Source organism: Sycon ciliatum, chromosome 1 (assembly GCF_964019385.1).
Source record: "Sycon ciliatum chromosome 1, ocSycCili1.1, whole genome shotgun sequence".
NCBI classification, from domain to species: domain Eukaryota; kingdom Metazoa; phylum Porifera; class Calcarea; order Leucosolenida; family Sycettidae; genus Sycon; species Sycon ciliatum.
This window is the reverse complement of record NC_088643.1, coordinates 11,025,615-11,038,293: the sequence shown is the minus strand read 5'-3', so window position 1 is coordinate 11,038,293 and position 12,679 is coordinate 11,025,615. Positions and strand designations below refer to the sequence as shown.

Here is a 12,679-nt window from a genome sequence, read left to right as displayed (position 1 = left end):
TTACGGGCCGCGCGCGGGGTCAACGAAAACATGCCCAGCGAGAAAACAATTCAATAACAATAATATGCGTATGGAAAGTGTTCCGCTTTACCCTGGCTTCATTATGATTATTTTATCAGTGCAGGCCGTGTGGCCCCTTGCGGCCTTGGCCGTGTCTGGAGTGGCCGCTTCACAACATCTCACATACAAATCGCGCTTGTGGTCGACAGCCGGGAATCCCCAGACATGCCCCATGTGCGCTACACTGACTCATGTGTCATACTACACATGTATACTCGTGGACGCATCGATGGAACTCTCGAGATCTCAACCATCGTCGCACGTGCACGCGGTTTCGAATCGGCCATGGCCTACATATACATGATCATCATGATCATGCATGTATGATGTAGCGAAATCTACAATCATGTCGCTAGACACGACACAGCTACAGGCCCTGTGCTGCCTGCATGCATGCACTGCAACATTATGCTGCCCCATGCCCAACGTCCTGTTTATGCATGACCAGCGGGCCAAGCAAACAGCTGTCGTCATGAATGATACTCCAGGAAGCGGAGTACTCTGGCACCCGCTACCCAGACCAACAGTCAGGAGGAAAGACCCAGGTCGTGGAGTACGCACCCTAGCGAAAGAAAACATGAGCAGTTGAGGGTAAACATGGGGACGTTCGGTCACCATGAGCATGATGTGCGACAGGGCAAGTGTCAAAGCCTCAACTGGCAGGAAACTGCCACAGGCACAGCCAGAAACATCGGTTAGCACATTTTTCTCGAACTGAAAGGACGTCTGATGCCCTTCCGTCATATACCTCCGTTCACCAAGCTGGCAAGCGTCGGGATTATTTTCTAGAGCTGCGTTGTGCGGTAGAGATGCTTGTGCTGTCAGTTACGAACGACTCTATTGCTAAGTCTTTAGGAATTTTTAGAAGGCTACATGTAGGCCTGGCCGTGTGATTGTGTGCGGTGCCGCTTGTAGAGCATGGGGAAAGTCGGTGTGCAAGGGAAACACGGCGGTGCCTATGCTCTGCCAGTGAGCATAACCCGAAAGGCCCCTAGCAGCATTTTGTGCCGAGCCGAGGTGATAATGCGCAGACTGCAACGACGGTCCATGAATGGTGTATGCGTGGCTTGGGTGATTGCTGAAAGAGGAGGACGGAACTGCAGGCGGGAGTCATCTACAAACATAATGCTGTCAATGTTGTTGTGTTATGTCTGTTGTGTTCAACTCCCGGTTGGGGCGACTCATCAGCTATCGAGAAGCAATCTTCACCCAAGGTCAGGCCACTGACCCGGCTGACCATGCAATTCAACCATGCAATCAGCAATGTTTGCAATTCTCTTGAAGAATCTATTAGGGACGAGTGACTGGGGTTCAGTTGGGCCAGACGAAAATACTGTTTCTCTTCTCCACCGTCTGTCTTTGTACCATGCCAGCCACACCGCAACTACCCCCATCCGAAAGGAGCACGATTGGCACCGCTTCTGGAGTAGCACCTTCCTCTCCCCTTCTCTCTCTCTCTCTCTCTATCTCTCTCTCTGAGTCGCCAATATGTGATCGGCTTATTTCCAAGCAAGGCTTGCCCGGTCATGCGTAGCAGGGAGAAGCCGACTGCGGCTGATGAAGTACAATAATTTTTTGCGTGACTAATGCTGGAATTTATTGGTGGGACTCCTGTGATCTCATCTTGCCTGCAGCTACGGACGGTGCACATTATGTAGTGAAAATGGAGGCAAGGTGTTACTGCTGGTGTTTGAAATTCGAAAGCAACACCTAAGTATATGTATTACGGTACGAAGATGAAAGCTCCAAATGCTTTCGCCCACAAGCTAGCGAGTATAAAAGCACAAATCTTCGCTCCACTCCAGCAGAATAAAGTGGAAGAGATTCCAAACCATCAACGCTAGCAAGCCTTTGTTTTGTGGCATTGGCGAAGTAATCGTTCGACAGTTCGAAGTTCTTTTTGTTCAAATCATGATGTTCCTTTCCGTGTATTCGGATGCGAAGAGGACGGGAGATGGCCTTTCAGTGTCCTTATGGCTTGTCACTCTGCTGGCCATGGCCGGCTGTGTCCGTGCAGCGCCAGGCTGGGTCACCGGTAATGCCTCCTCGGCCAGCCACCACGCTCACGACTGCGACGATTCACCATCAGGTAAGTGACTTGGAGTCCGATGGATACGCACCCCCAGTCCTAACGTTAGGCACCTGGACGCGTTGTGCGTGTGCATGTGCAAGAGGTGTCTCAGTTCACGTACGTACGTGCAGCTAGCATAACTGGTGATTACTGATTAGCAAGGAGAGAAAGACGGGACTCAGCCGCGAAGAGATAGCCGAGAGTATAGATAGGTAATAGACTAATAGTTCAGGTAGCGGTGCACATGTACAGCTATCTCAGCTATATGGCACCAGGATGCGATGATGACACTTGACAGGCTACAAATCCGGTGAGCACGTGACGTTTGGCACAAGCCAAACATAATTCAATGGCTGCATGGTATTTCTCAATTCAGATATGCGGATTTGCTTGACAACAAAGGAAACCGTGATGTTCATGTGCTTCAGTGAGCTGACTGACTGTTTGAAGCAATCATGCAGCTGAGTTTAGCACTAATGCTGGAGTGAATGTTCACTTACTAGTTCCTGTATGCATCAGATAAAGAGATACATGTAACAATGTAAATAAGAGCATGGCTGCATCTCTGTGCATGCATTCATCCAGCCATTCACTTCATAACCTGAAATGTTTAAGTATTCTCTCAAGGCCAAAGCAACTGACAATCTCCACTATGCATTGAAGCTCTATCCTGAAAGGTTCTGTATAAAAGCATGCATTGACTTGCAGTAACAGGTAGAAGCAACAGCTATAGGAACGGCAATGGAGACAAAGAAACTGGCAACATAAGATAGCACTTTGCTGCTGTTCAAACCAGGTGCTGGAAAATATGTTCTAGTCAACACCCATGTATTTTTAGGTAGCTTGCTCATCAATGCTTAACAGCGCGAGGATCCATATTTGATGCCCGGCAGGATACAAATTTAGAAAGAGACAAGTTTCTGAGTGTTGCCGAAGACAGAAGGAGGGTACATGCTCTCTCTCTCTCTATCTCTATCTCTCTCTCTCCCTCTCTCTCTCTCTCTCTCTCTCTCTCTCTCTCTCTCTCTCTCTCTCTCTCTCTCTCCCGCTCTCTTTCTCTTTCTTTCTTCCTCTCTCTCCCTCCCCTGTCTGTCTGTCTGTCAGTCTGTCTGCCTATCTATATGACAGAGATAGAGACAGACAGATACACATTGTATGTCTGTCTGTCTGTCTGTCTGTATCTGTCTCTTTGCTCTCTCTCTCTCCCCTCTATCTCATCTGTCTGTCTGTCTGTCTGTCTGTCTGTCTGACTGTCTGTTTCTCTGCCTATGTCTGTCTGTATCTCTCTGTCTCCCCCCCCCTCTCTCTCTCTCTATAATTATGTACCGGTACTTCAGAACTGAATGAGAGCTGCTCGACCTGTCATAGTGAAGGTTGAAATACAATTATTGATTGTAACTTGAGCTACAACACTGAGCTACAACACTGAGCTACAACACTGAGCTACAACACTGAGCTACAACACTGAGCTACAACACTGAGCTACAACACTGAGCTACAACACTGAGCTACAACACTGAGCTACAATACTGAGCTACAACACTGAGCTACAACACTGAGCTACAACACTGAGCTACAACACTGAGCTACAACACTGAGCTACAACACTGAGCTAGAAAACATTCACAGCTTTGTTGCGTGCCCAGCTGTACGATGGAATGTCACTATCTGATTCTGGGCCTAAGTTAACCATGCGGACATTCTCTTTCTGCACAGAATACCGCGGCTTTGATTGCAGCTTCAACCACCACGTGGAGACCAGATGCAAGTATTACGCACAGGCCATCAAGTTCATGGACAGGAGCGAGAGCGAGCGCTACGGCGGCATCCCGCTGGTGAGTCGCAACGCGTCGACCATGCCCGGCAGCCTGGGCGACTGCGACAAGCCGTCCTGCACGCCGCTCAACACCACCCAGTACCTGCCCGTGCCGTGCTTCTGCGAGTGCAACACGACTCTCATACAGCAGCAGTTCCACTACTTCGTGGCCTTCAACCCGACCTGGTGCCAGGACTTCACATACACCATGCAGGCCACGCACGCCACCGGCCTGATCTACGAAGTCACACACCCGCCTACTCTCATCTCCAAAATGGTAAGAATGTGCCCGGGCATGCTTGTGATGTCATGGACAACGGTTTCTGCGAATGACACACCCGTTAGTTACTCAATCTGCGGACAGAACTGTTTCGTCCTTCGTGGACTCATCAGCGCAGCACAGAGGAAATGAGGTCGAACCTGATAGCAATGAAAAATAAATTTTCCAAAACCAGATTTAAACCAGGCCCAAACGTACCTTGCTAGAGTGCTCAAACTTACAAGTCAGCGAGCTCTGCATAACGCAAACAGCAAAGGTACTACCCTACGTTAGATATCAATCCAAACAACACATAAATATCCAACTGCTCAGCATATGGAAGAGTGGGACATAGAGTAAGAATTTATTCTTGCCTTGCCTTGCCTAAATTGTTCTTGTCCTCTACGGGGCGATAGGTTTTTTCTGCCATTTTGAAAGACCCTGCTGCCATCACTATTGAGTTGGGACAACCCTGAAAGCAGCACTAAGCCCGTTTGCGGCCATCTGAGAAGATCTGCAGGCCGTGGCCATGCGCATGCAGCTGACTAAGGGATGATATTTCCTAACTTTGATTATCCGAAATTTCTAAGCCCGTTTGCGGCCATCGGAGAAGATCTGCAGGCCGTGGCCATGCACATGCAACTGACTAAGGGGTGATATTTCCAAACTTTGATTATCCTATTTGAACACTCTTGGATCGCTCTTAACTCATGTCTGTTACTGGCACAGTGCTTGTGCGACAATAGGATACCGGTGGTAGTTCATGTGCTGCTTTGTTTCCATTCGCAGAGTTACTACACGACGGTGTACGAGTTCTTCCGCGACAACTACGGCATCGGCATGAGCCAGGCCAAGCGACCACCGGGTCTCTGGACGCCAGACAATGCCACCGACCCCCTGCTGCCGCAGGACAACCACTGGAACGACGACAACGTGTTCGGACAGGTAATGGAAAGGTTTCCTCGGAGACAAATGCTAGAAGGAAAGACACAAGGTCCCTGGTTCGAGTCCTGGAGGTGACAGTCAATTTTCTAGAGACGTTTCCCATCTCCATTCCCTCACCTAGCGAATAAAAAAATAAGGAGGACACACTTCAGGGTTTTCAACAGCAAACTTTTGAAAGTTTTCCATGAGTGTACTTTCAAACCTTCTCCTCAGGTGGGATACAGGCAAGAGAGCAAAGGAACAATAATGGGAAAGTGTTGCCAATAGGCCATTCAGGAGCAGCGTGCACGGCAGCCATTTTGCTTTCCTCTGGCTGAACCGAATGGATGACGCGCATCCATGTGTCCTCTGTTCACGTGAACAGAGGACTAGTTCCACTCTGTGGGCTAGGATATGCACGGAAGAGATTTCTCAGATACTCACTTCCCACCGCATGGGTGTGATCAGTCAAATATCGCAATGTGTACACCATTTACCTTCTTCAATATGCGGAGGCTCCACTGCAGCCAAGTAATCATGTACACCATTCACCAGGATGAATACTCACTTACATTTACCCGTTCGACAACATGTGCAGTGATGTATGCTTATGACAGCTGATGTGGAATTTGATCATCTCGTACAGCTTCGCCTGATGGGAGTCAACCCACTGCAGTTGCAGCGCGTGACCTACAACTGGTCGGTTGGCGTGCACTACCAGCAGTTGCAGGCCATGCTCAACACCACCCTGGACCTGGCAGTCGCAATCAAGATGGCACTCGGAAGAGACGATCTCACCGTGCCCAAGGTACAGTCATGATCCCGGCTGTCGGGCACCTTACGGATGTAGTGAAGTCGAGATCTTGAACATGACAGAAAGCATTAGGCAATACTTCGGACCTGCTTTGAAATATCCCACTGGAGGATAAATGCATGATATTTTCGACATTGCTCAAACGCTGTCTAACATATTTATTTAGACCAAGTTGCAAATTTAACCACTTCCAAAAATCTGTATACGGTACCAAGCAAGAATCAAGCAAGAAGATATTTTTGAAAAGGGGTTTCCCCATTCACCTCCCTCTGCTTTGCTAGATGTTACAGGAGACTAGATACAGAGAACGATCCCCCCGCCCCCCCCCCCCCCCCCCACTAGCATGTGTATAGTTGGCTGAAAATCACATTCTGAGATCATTAGATCAGATGATCGAATGTCAGTATCAGGCCACGAGACAGAAACCCGTACTACCGTTTAACATGGCCAATCGGGTGAAGCGTCACTGATGCTCAAGTGTTTGCATAAATTTGATTGCACTGCACCGGATAAATATTATATAAAACGGATAAACCCTCGGGAAAACACTGCACCAGATAAACCATTTGATCCTGAGTTTCATTTATGTCCAGTTCTACTCTTTTTCAAATGGTGTGTTTTGTGACGATGATGCTTCCCATGACTGAATCCCGTGCAGGCGATACTGGAGGAGCGACTGTACGTGCTTCACTTCCCACTGCTGAAAGACATCAGAGGCGATCCGGAGGCCAAAGGGGCGTACGCCAATCGGCTGATGATGGCGCCGGTGGCGTTGTTCGTGGCGACCGAAAACCCAGCCTACCCACTCAAGCCCATAGCTATCCAGCTGGGACACACGCGTAAGTGACTTTGCGTCTTGCCCCCGCCATGATTCTTGTTGCTGCCGGTATTCTCGCAGTGCAGTGCTTCGACTATGATTGTGCTGTCCACAACACAGGCATCTAAAATACCTAAATATCATGGTTCATCAGCTCAAAACATCAAAAAATCCCCTAATACCATCGTTTATCAGCTCAAAACCATCAAAGCCTTCTGTAGTCTTAAAAAAGCTGCCTTGTTATGTACTTCACCGCTAAGAAATAAACGGGAGCTTGGAGCAGAATTGTGAAGCAAAGATGACTGGGCTGATGGTGTCAAGACCCCCCCCCCCCCATACACACAGATAATAAGACCTTGCCAAAAACTGAAGAAAAAACTGGGCACCTATGCTGTAAGTCAATTGTGGGTTGCCAAATATGGAAGGTATGGATAATGCTTGTGAGTACCAGTATGCTGGAATCAGGAGAGCACTGTTCAACACTCCACACGACCGCATCTCCAGGTGGCTGTGTGGACCCTGTGTCAGCGGTAAAAACCACAAGTATGCCATTACACAATGGGGAAAACCCATTTCCGCGACAATGCGGAAAACCCCTCACTGTGTTTCACTGCCTGTGCACATGCAACATTCACTGTCACTTTGCTGTACAGAAGCATCGCCCATTCACACTCCGGACTCGGGATACTTCTGGTGGACGGTCAGCAAGATGTACGTAAACAACGCCGATGGTCTGACGTCGCAGATCCGTCACCACCTGGTCAACTCGCATCTCATCTCGGAGGTGTTTGCCGTGGAAGCGTTCATCCGCCTGCCATTTTATCATCCGATTTACATCTTGCTGCAGCAGCACTTTGAGGTGAGAAAAAGGGCACCGAATCTATGATGCTTTCGCATTCGCAAGCCATCTTACATCACTACCAGGCATCCCATGTGATCTCTGGGGGCTGAAAGAATGATTATACATCATAAAAGGTGCCTGCTACACCATAGCCCATCTCTAATCCCACACTGACTGCCTTCTGCACTGTGTGCTCATCAATATGAATGCATACTACATCAACTCCCCCCCCCCCCCGACACTAGTTACTATGGTGAGCTCATTGAAACAAGAGGTGCCCAACACCACCTATCTCTCACAGTTGGAACTGACCATGGCAAACCTGTATCCTAAACAATCCAGCTCCTGCACACTCAACCATTGCTATTGTCTACGCTTTTTTCTTGTGTGTTTGCTTACTGATCGCAGGGCCTTGTCGGTATCAACAGCAAAGGCTTTGAACTTCTGACCAGCAAGTGCGGCTCTGTGACAAAGGTGGCGGGTTTCGGCTTCTCCGGCCTCGGCGACTTCATCAAATCCAGCTACGAGAACTGGACTTGGGACGACACGGAAATGCTCGGTGGTCTCGAGGTATGGCCAGTCTCGATCTAATATGTGTCCTCTTTAAAATGAATCATGTTTCAGTACGCGAGGCATAGACTTCTTATTACAAAACGTCAAATTGGTATGAGCTCAGGTGCAGTGTGCGGCAAGACTAGGAGTGTGTGTGTATGCATGCATTGCCAGTGAACCAGCCTACTTCTGCCTCCCTGGAACTTACTACACGGTATGCAGCTTGTCACAAGATAGTTCACTTGAACGAGAGCAGCTTGTTCCAACAACTTACTTGAAAATCGAATATTTGTAAAATCACCATACCAACCGGCCAGGATACAACACACGCATGCACAACAGCTCCGAAATGCAGGATATAGTTTGGCGTACACAACCAGACACTGTTTTATAGTGTGTGAGATTCTTGGTGTTCTCCTCGATGGATTTTCTGTGCAGAGACGTGGCGTGGAGACTTCCGTTCTGAAGCAGTATCCGTTTCGGGATGATGGCCTCAAAGTCTACAGTGTGCTGAGGAAGTTTGTCAAGGCATACGTGACCAGGTAGGAAAGTAGCTCATTTGCTTAGAAGTCTAAGTTTAGTACATGTAGCAACCGTGTGGGGTACATGTTGCAAGGTTATACCAAAGCAACCTTCTCCCGCCCCTTCTCTTCCTTCTCCTCCACCTCCTCTTACTCCTCCTTCTCCACCTCCTTCCCGTCTCCATTTAGAAATTCTCTCCGAGTAACCTTTCCGTCGTTCTTCTCTCTAGCTTGACCTCAGTATTCTAGCATGTGTGTTCGATGGCAACTTGCTGTTGGAATGGTATAGCATTAAACACATAATTGCAGCTGTGGCCTTCACAAGCACAGTATTGACTGTACCCACATTAGCCAAGCCTCGTTTTTTGCTCCAATCTGTCAACAACATGTTGATGTTGTGCAATGCTCTCTCTTCAGTAGTTACGTAATAGGTTTTTCGTTTGACCCGACGAGACCGCACAGTGCTTGCACACGACAGCACGAACAGTTCACCAACCAGCCACACTCCATGATAGCAAGTACAGTATTTTCCCGAATATAAGTCGCACTTTTTTACACTAAAACCCAAGGGTAAAAAAGGGGTGCGACTTACAAAGGCTAAGGCCCGTGGAGAATCCATAAAAACAAATACAATGCAACAATCGAGCATGACTTACTACTGAAGTGAATAATACATCAAAACATTATGGCTCAAACCTGACAATGGGGGTGCGACTTATAATCGGGGAAATACGATAGTGTTGCTCCTGACACCCCTGCTTCTGCTTCTCTTTATTGAAGTTTCTGTGTTCTCGAATACTCTCTGAACCCTTAGGTTCTACTGTTCCGATAAGGCAGTGTATGAGGATCGAAACCTTCAGAAGTGGATACAGAAGGTCAGCAAGAGACACGAGGTTAGTCGGCACGGCAGGCCGTACACCAGGTTACCATGGTAACCAACAAGGCACTGCTGCTACCCTGCACGTACTACGGCTTTCACTTCAATATTCAAAGTGCAACAACTGTGCATGTGTGTGTGTGTGGGGGGGGGGGTGCACTCCGTATGTGGTGCAGTATGATTATCATGGCCTGTGCTCCAAGACTGAAGTTCTCACTTGCATTAGATATCAACGAGTGAAATGATCCGGTTTGAATCCAATTGAATGCAAAGAGTACAGACTTTGTTAACTCATAGCTGGTCGGTTGCTTGCCTGCGCGGGCAGTCAAAGTGTTTACTCATACCCCATACCGCTCTCACGCTGTTGCCTGTAACCGCTGTTCGCTTTCTTCAACCTGACTCTTGTTTTGGAATGCTGCAGAACAAGGGAGTTCCGTCCTCGTTCAGTGGCAGAGCCGACCTGGTCGACCTGCTGATCAGGGTGATATGGGTGAACTCGGCGCAGCATGCCGCACTCAACTACCCGGTCAAGGAGATCGGCTCGTTCATTCCGGCCACCGCCTACACCGTGTTCAAACGGCCGGAGCAGTGGAGCGATACCGAGATCGCCAGCATCACGTCCAACGATCACAATGACGGCCTCGTGGCAATGTTGCCACAGTATCAGATGGCCATTGTAAGTGTGGGTTGGGTGCAGTCTATTTTGGATATGTCACTTGCGGTTACCGGGACAGAACAACAAGGGCGATCATGGCTTGTTTGCTGCTACTTCAAGTATCATGCTCTTGCAATCATCAGGCAACAAGAGGATGGGGTTCCGACCATGCCGGTATATGCCAGGAGAGGGTGGGTCTTGTAGCGCTGTATGAAAAGCTGTGCGAGAATGCAGTTACAAATGGTTCCCAGTGTTGCACCGGGTCACGTATTGTAGATCAGATTGGATGAGTTTGAGTACACAGTACACAGTACATAATCCTGGTTTGGCTACAAGTATAATTCTGTGGGGATGTATGCCACCATATCGTTTCAAGTTGTACTTCAAGATATGAGTAATAAACTAATAATTGAGTCACTGTGTGGTTCATGCTACAGGAACAGACGGGCGTTGCCACACAGCTCGCCTCGTTGCGGTACACGGACCTCCTGACGTACGCCGACAAGCTGCGGGGACCGGCACACCTCAGGGCCGAGGCCGGCAAGATCGTGCGCAAGTATCGGAAAAAGCTGATGGCCGTGGACGCCAACCTGCGACAGATAAACATCGACCGTCGCAGAGCCGGTCTCATGCCGTACCGCAACATGTTGCCAACATTCCTGCCCAACTCCATAGCAATTTAAAGCTGGTGCCTTACACGCAACAACGCTATGGCACAGGCTGACTTCACTGAAATATACATATAGGTAGCACAATCCTCTAAAAAAATTCATTCAGATTTCTCCATTATTGCTGGCCGGCTAGAAATCATTCGCATGGAATCATTGCTATTTAAATGCTATTATCATGTATAAATTGAATTTTAAATTCCCTGTGCAATGCATGCTCCCCAGCTAGCCGGTGCTGCTCTCTCGAACGGTGCTTCATACTGCTGGCTTTCATGTACATAGCAATGTGACTGTACAAAATACGTGCACGGCGAATTATTGTATTCCCACTAGGAACGAAGTATGAATGAGTTAAGGCATGTTTCTCAGTGCCTGTACCGCCACACGTTCGGCTATACGTAACATTACGATTATTACAAGCCTGTATGACATGGTATGAAGGAGCGGGCTTACGGCTGTTTCTCCACCAGTATTTTGCCGTTATATGATTATGCTCATCCGCGTTATCTACGAATTTCCATCTTGCATTTATTTTCTAAACTTTGGACCGGACCTGAACCATATTGCTTGACTTTGTACATGATTGTACTCTCAAGCGAGCAATGGCAGCTTCATGACTGACCCATATGGCAATGCAGCCTATCAACCGCATACTTTCATCTAAAATTCAACACAAAAATAAACTGTTCTCGAGCTAGTAAATCTGTATTCACAGCCTGTAACCAGGGACTTGTATAGACTCAACTCTCTGGTAGGAACCAATTGTGCAGGCACTATTGTAGTCTATTATCCTCGGGCACTACTGTGGGACGCAGGTGGACCACATAATTTACAGCTACAAGTACAACGTATCAAGGTACCCTGTCCCAGGCAAGGCCAGGGCCGAAATAAGGGACCGGGAGTACACGGTAGTAACAATACTAGGGAGGTTTAGTCCCACGTAATCCGTGGGTACTTTACGTGGGTGTACCACGTGATACTCAGTGACCCACGTACAGACGTTTTCTGATTCACGACATGCCGTGTATGGAGGCTCACCCACGTTCCGCCAGAACGTGGGTGAAAATTAGAATGGAGCGCATTGTGCAAGCTGTGAGGGTGCTCAGCTGAAGAAGTTTCCGAAGCACGAAATCAAAATATTCGATGAGCTTCTTAGGCCCGGGTAGCTTCGTCTTTGACCAGGTTTGGGCCTTTCGCTTTATGCTTTTGTTTGTTCCGTGTGACTAAACACAACATTGCAACGTGGGTGCCCTTCATCCACTTTACGTGGATCACCCACGTACGCGTTTCCGTTACGTGGGAACTAAACCTCCCTACTATCAAGAGTACATAACCCCAGAGCACATAAGCCCAGAGTAGTAAAATACATGTACATGTACCTTCAAGTTCAAGAGTACATAATCCCTGGGGTTACACACTTGAAAGAAGCCTATCAAAACGTTTCTGCTGTAACTCACGGTTTTACCGAGCATCAGACAGCAACCTGACTTCCGGGGAAGATGTGATTGATATACGGTAGGCTGCAGCACGCTGGGATCATAGGCTCATTCATAGCGCGAGCTTGGTTTCACGTATAGCAGAACCTCACTATACACGTGTGTGGGTTGGGTGGGGTGATGTAAACATAGGCGCAACTAGAATACACTTTAGGCTCAGGTTCATACGACCACAGGATCTTCAAGTTTTTGGGATCATGCGAGGAGAAAGACAGACTCGGTGGGAAGCTTTCGAGGGAGGCGAGGAGAAAGGCAGTGGAATGACCATGAGCAGCGCCTCCATAACCCCCGGGGTTATGTACTCTAGT

General features: G+C 48.3%; 1 protein-coding gene across 1 annotated transcript; it reads left to right on the top strand.

The window, feature by feature from the left end:
• Window positions 1-812: 812 nt before the first annotated feature.
• Window positions 813-11,563, top strand: LOC135813112 (polyunsaturated fatty acid 5-lipoxygenase-like). Its single transcript, XM_065326332.1, has 11 exons — window positions 813-2,149; window positions 3,848-4,224; window positions 4,996-5,151; window positions 5,777-5,938; window positions 6,603-6,783; window positions 7,415-7,620; window positions 8,011-8,172; window positions 8,593-8,696; window positions 9,490-9,568; window positions 9,974-10,228; window positions 10,645-11,563. Exons 1-11 carry the CDS (start codon window positions 1,972-1,974, stop codon window positions 10,888-10,890), a joined length of 2,106 nt encoding a protein of 701 aa, XP_065182404.1. The 5' UTR covers window positions 813-1,971; the 3' UTR covers window positions 10,891-11,563.
• Window positions 11,564-12,679: the final 1,116 nt, after the last annotated feature.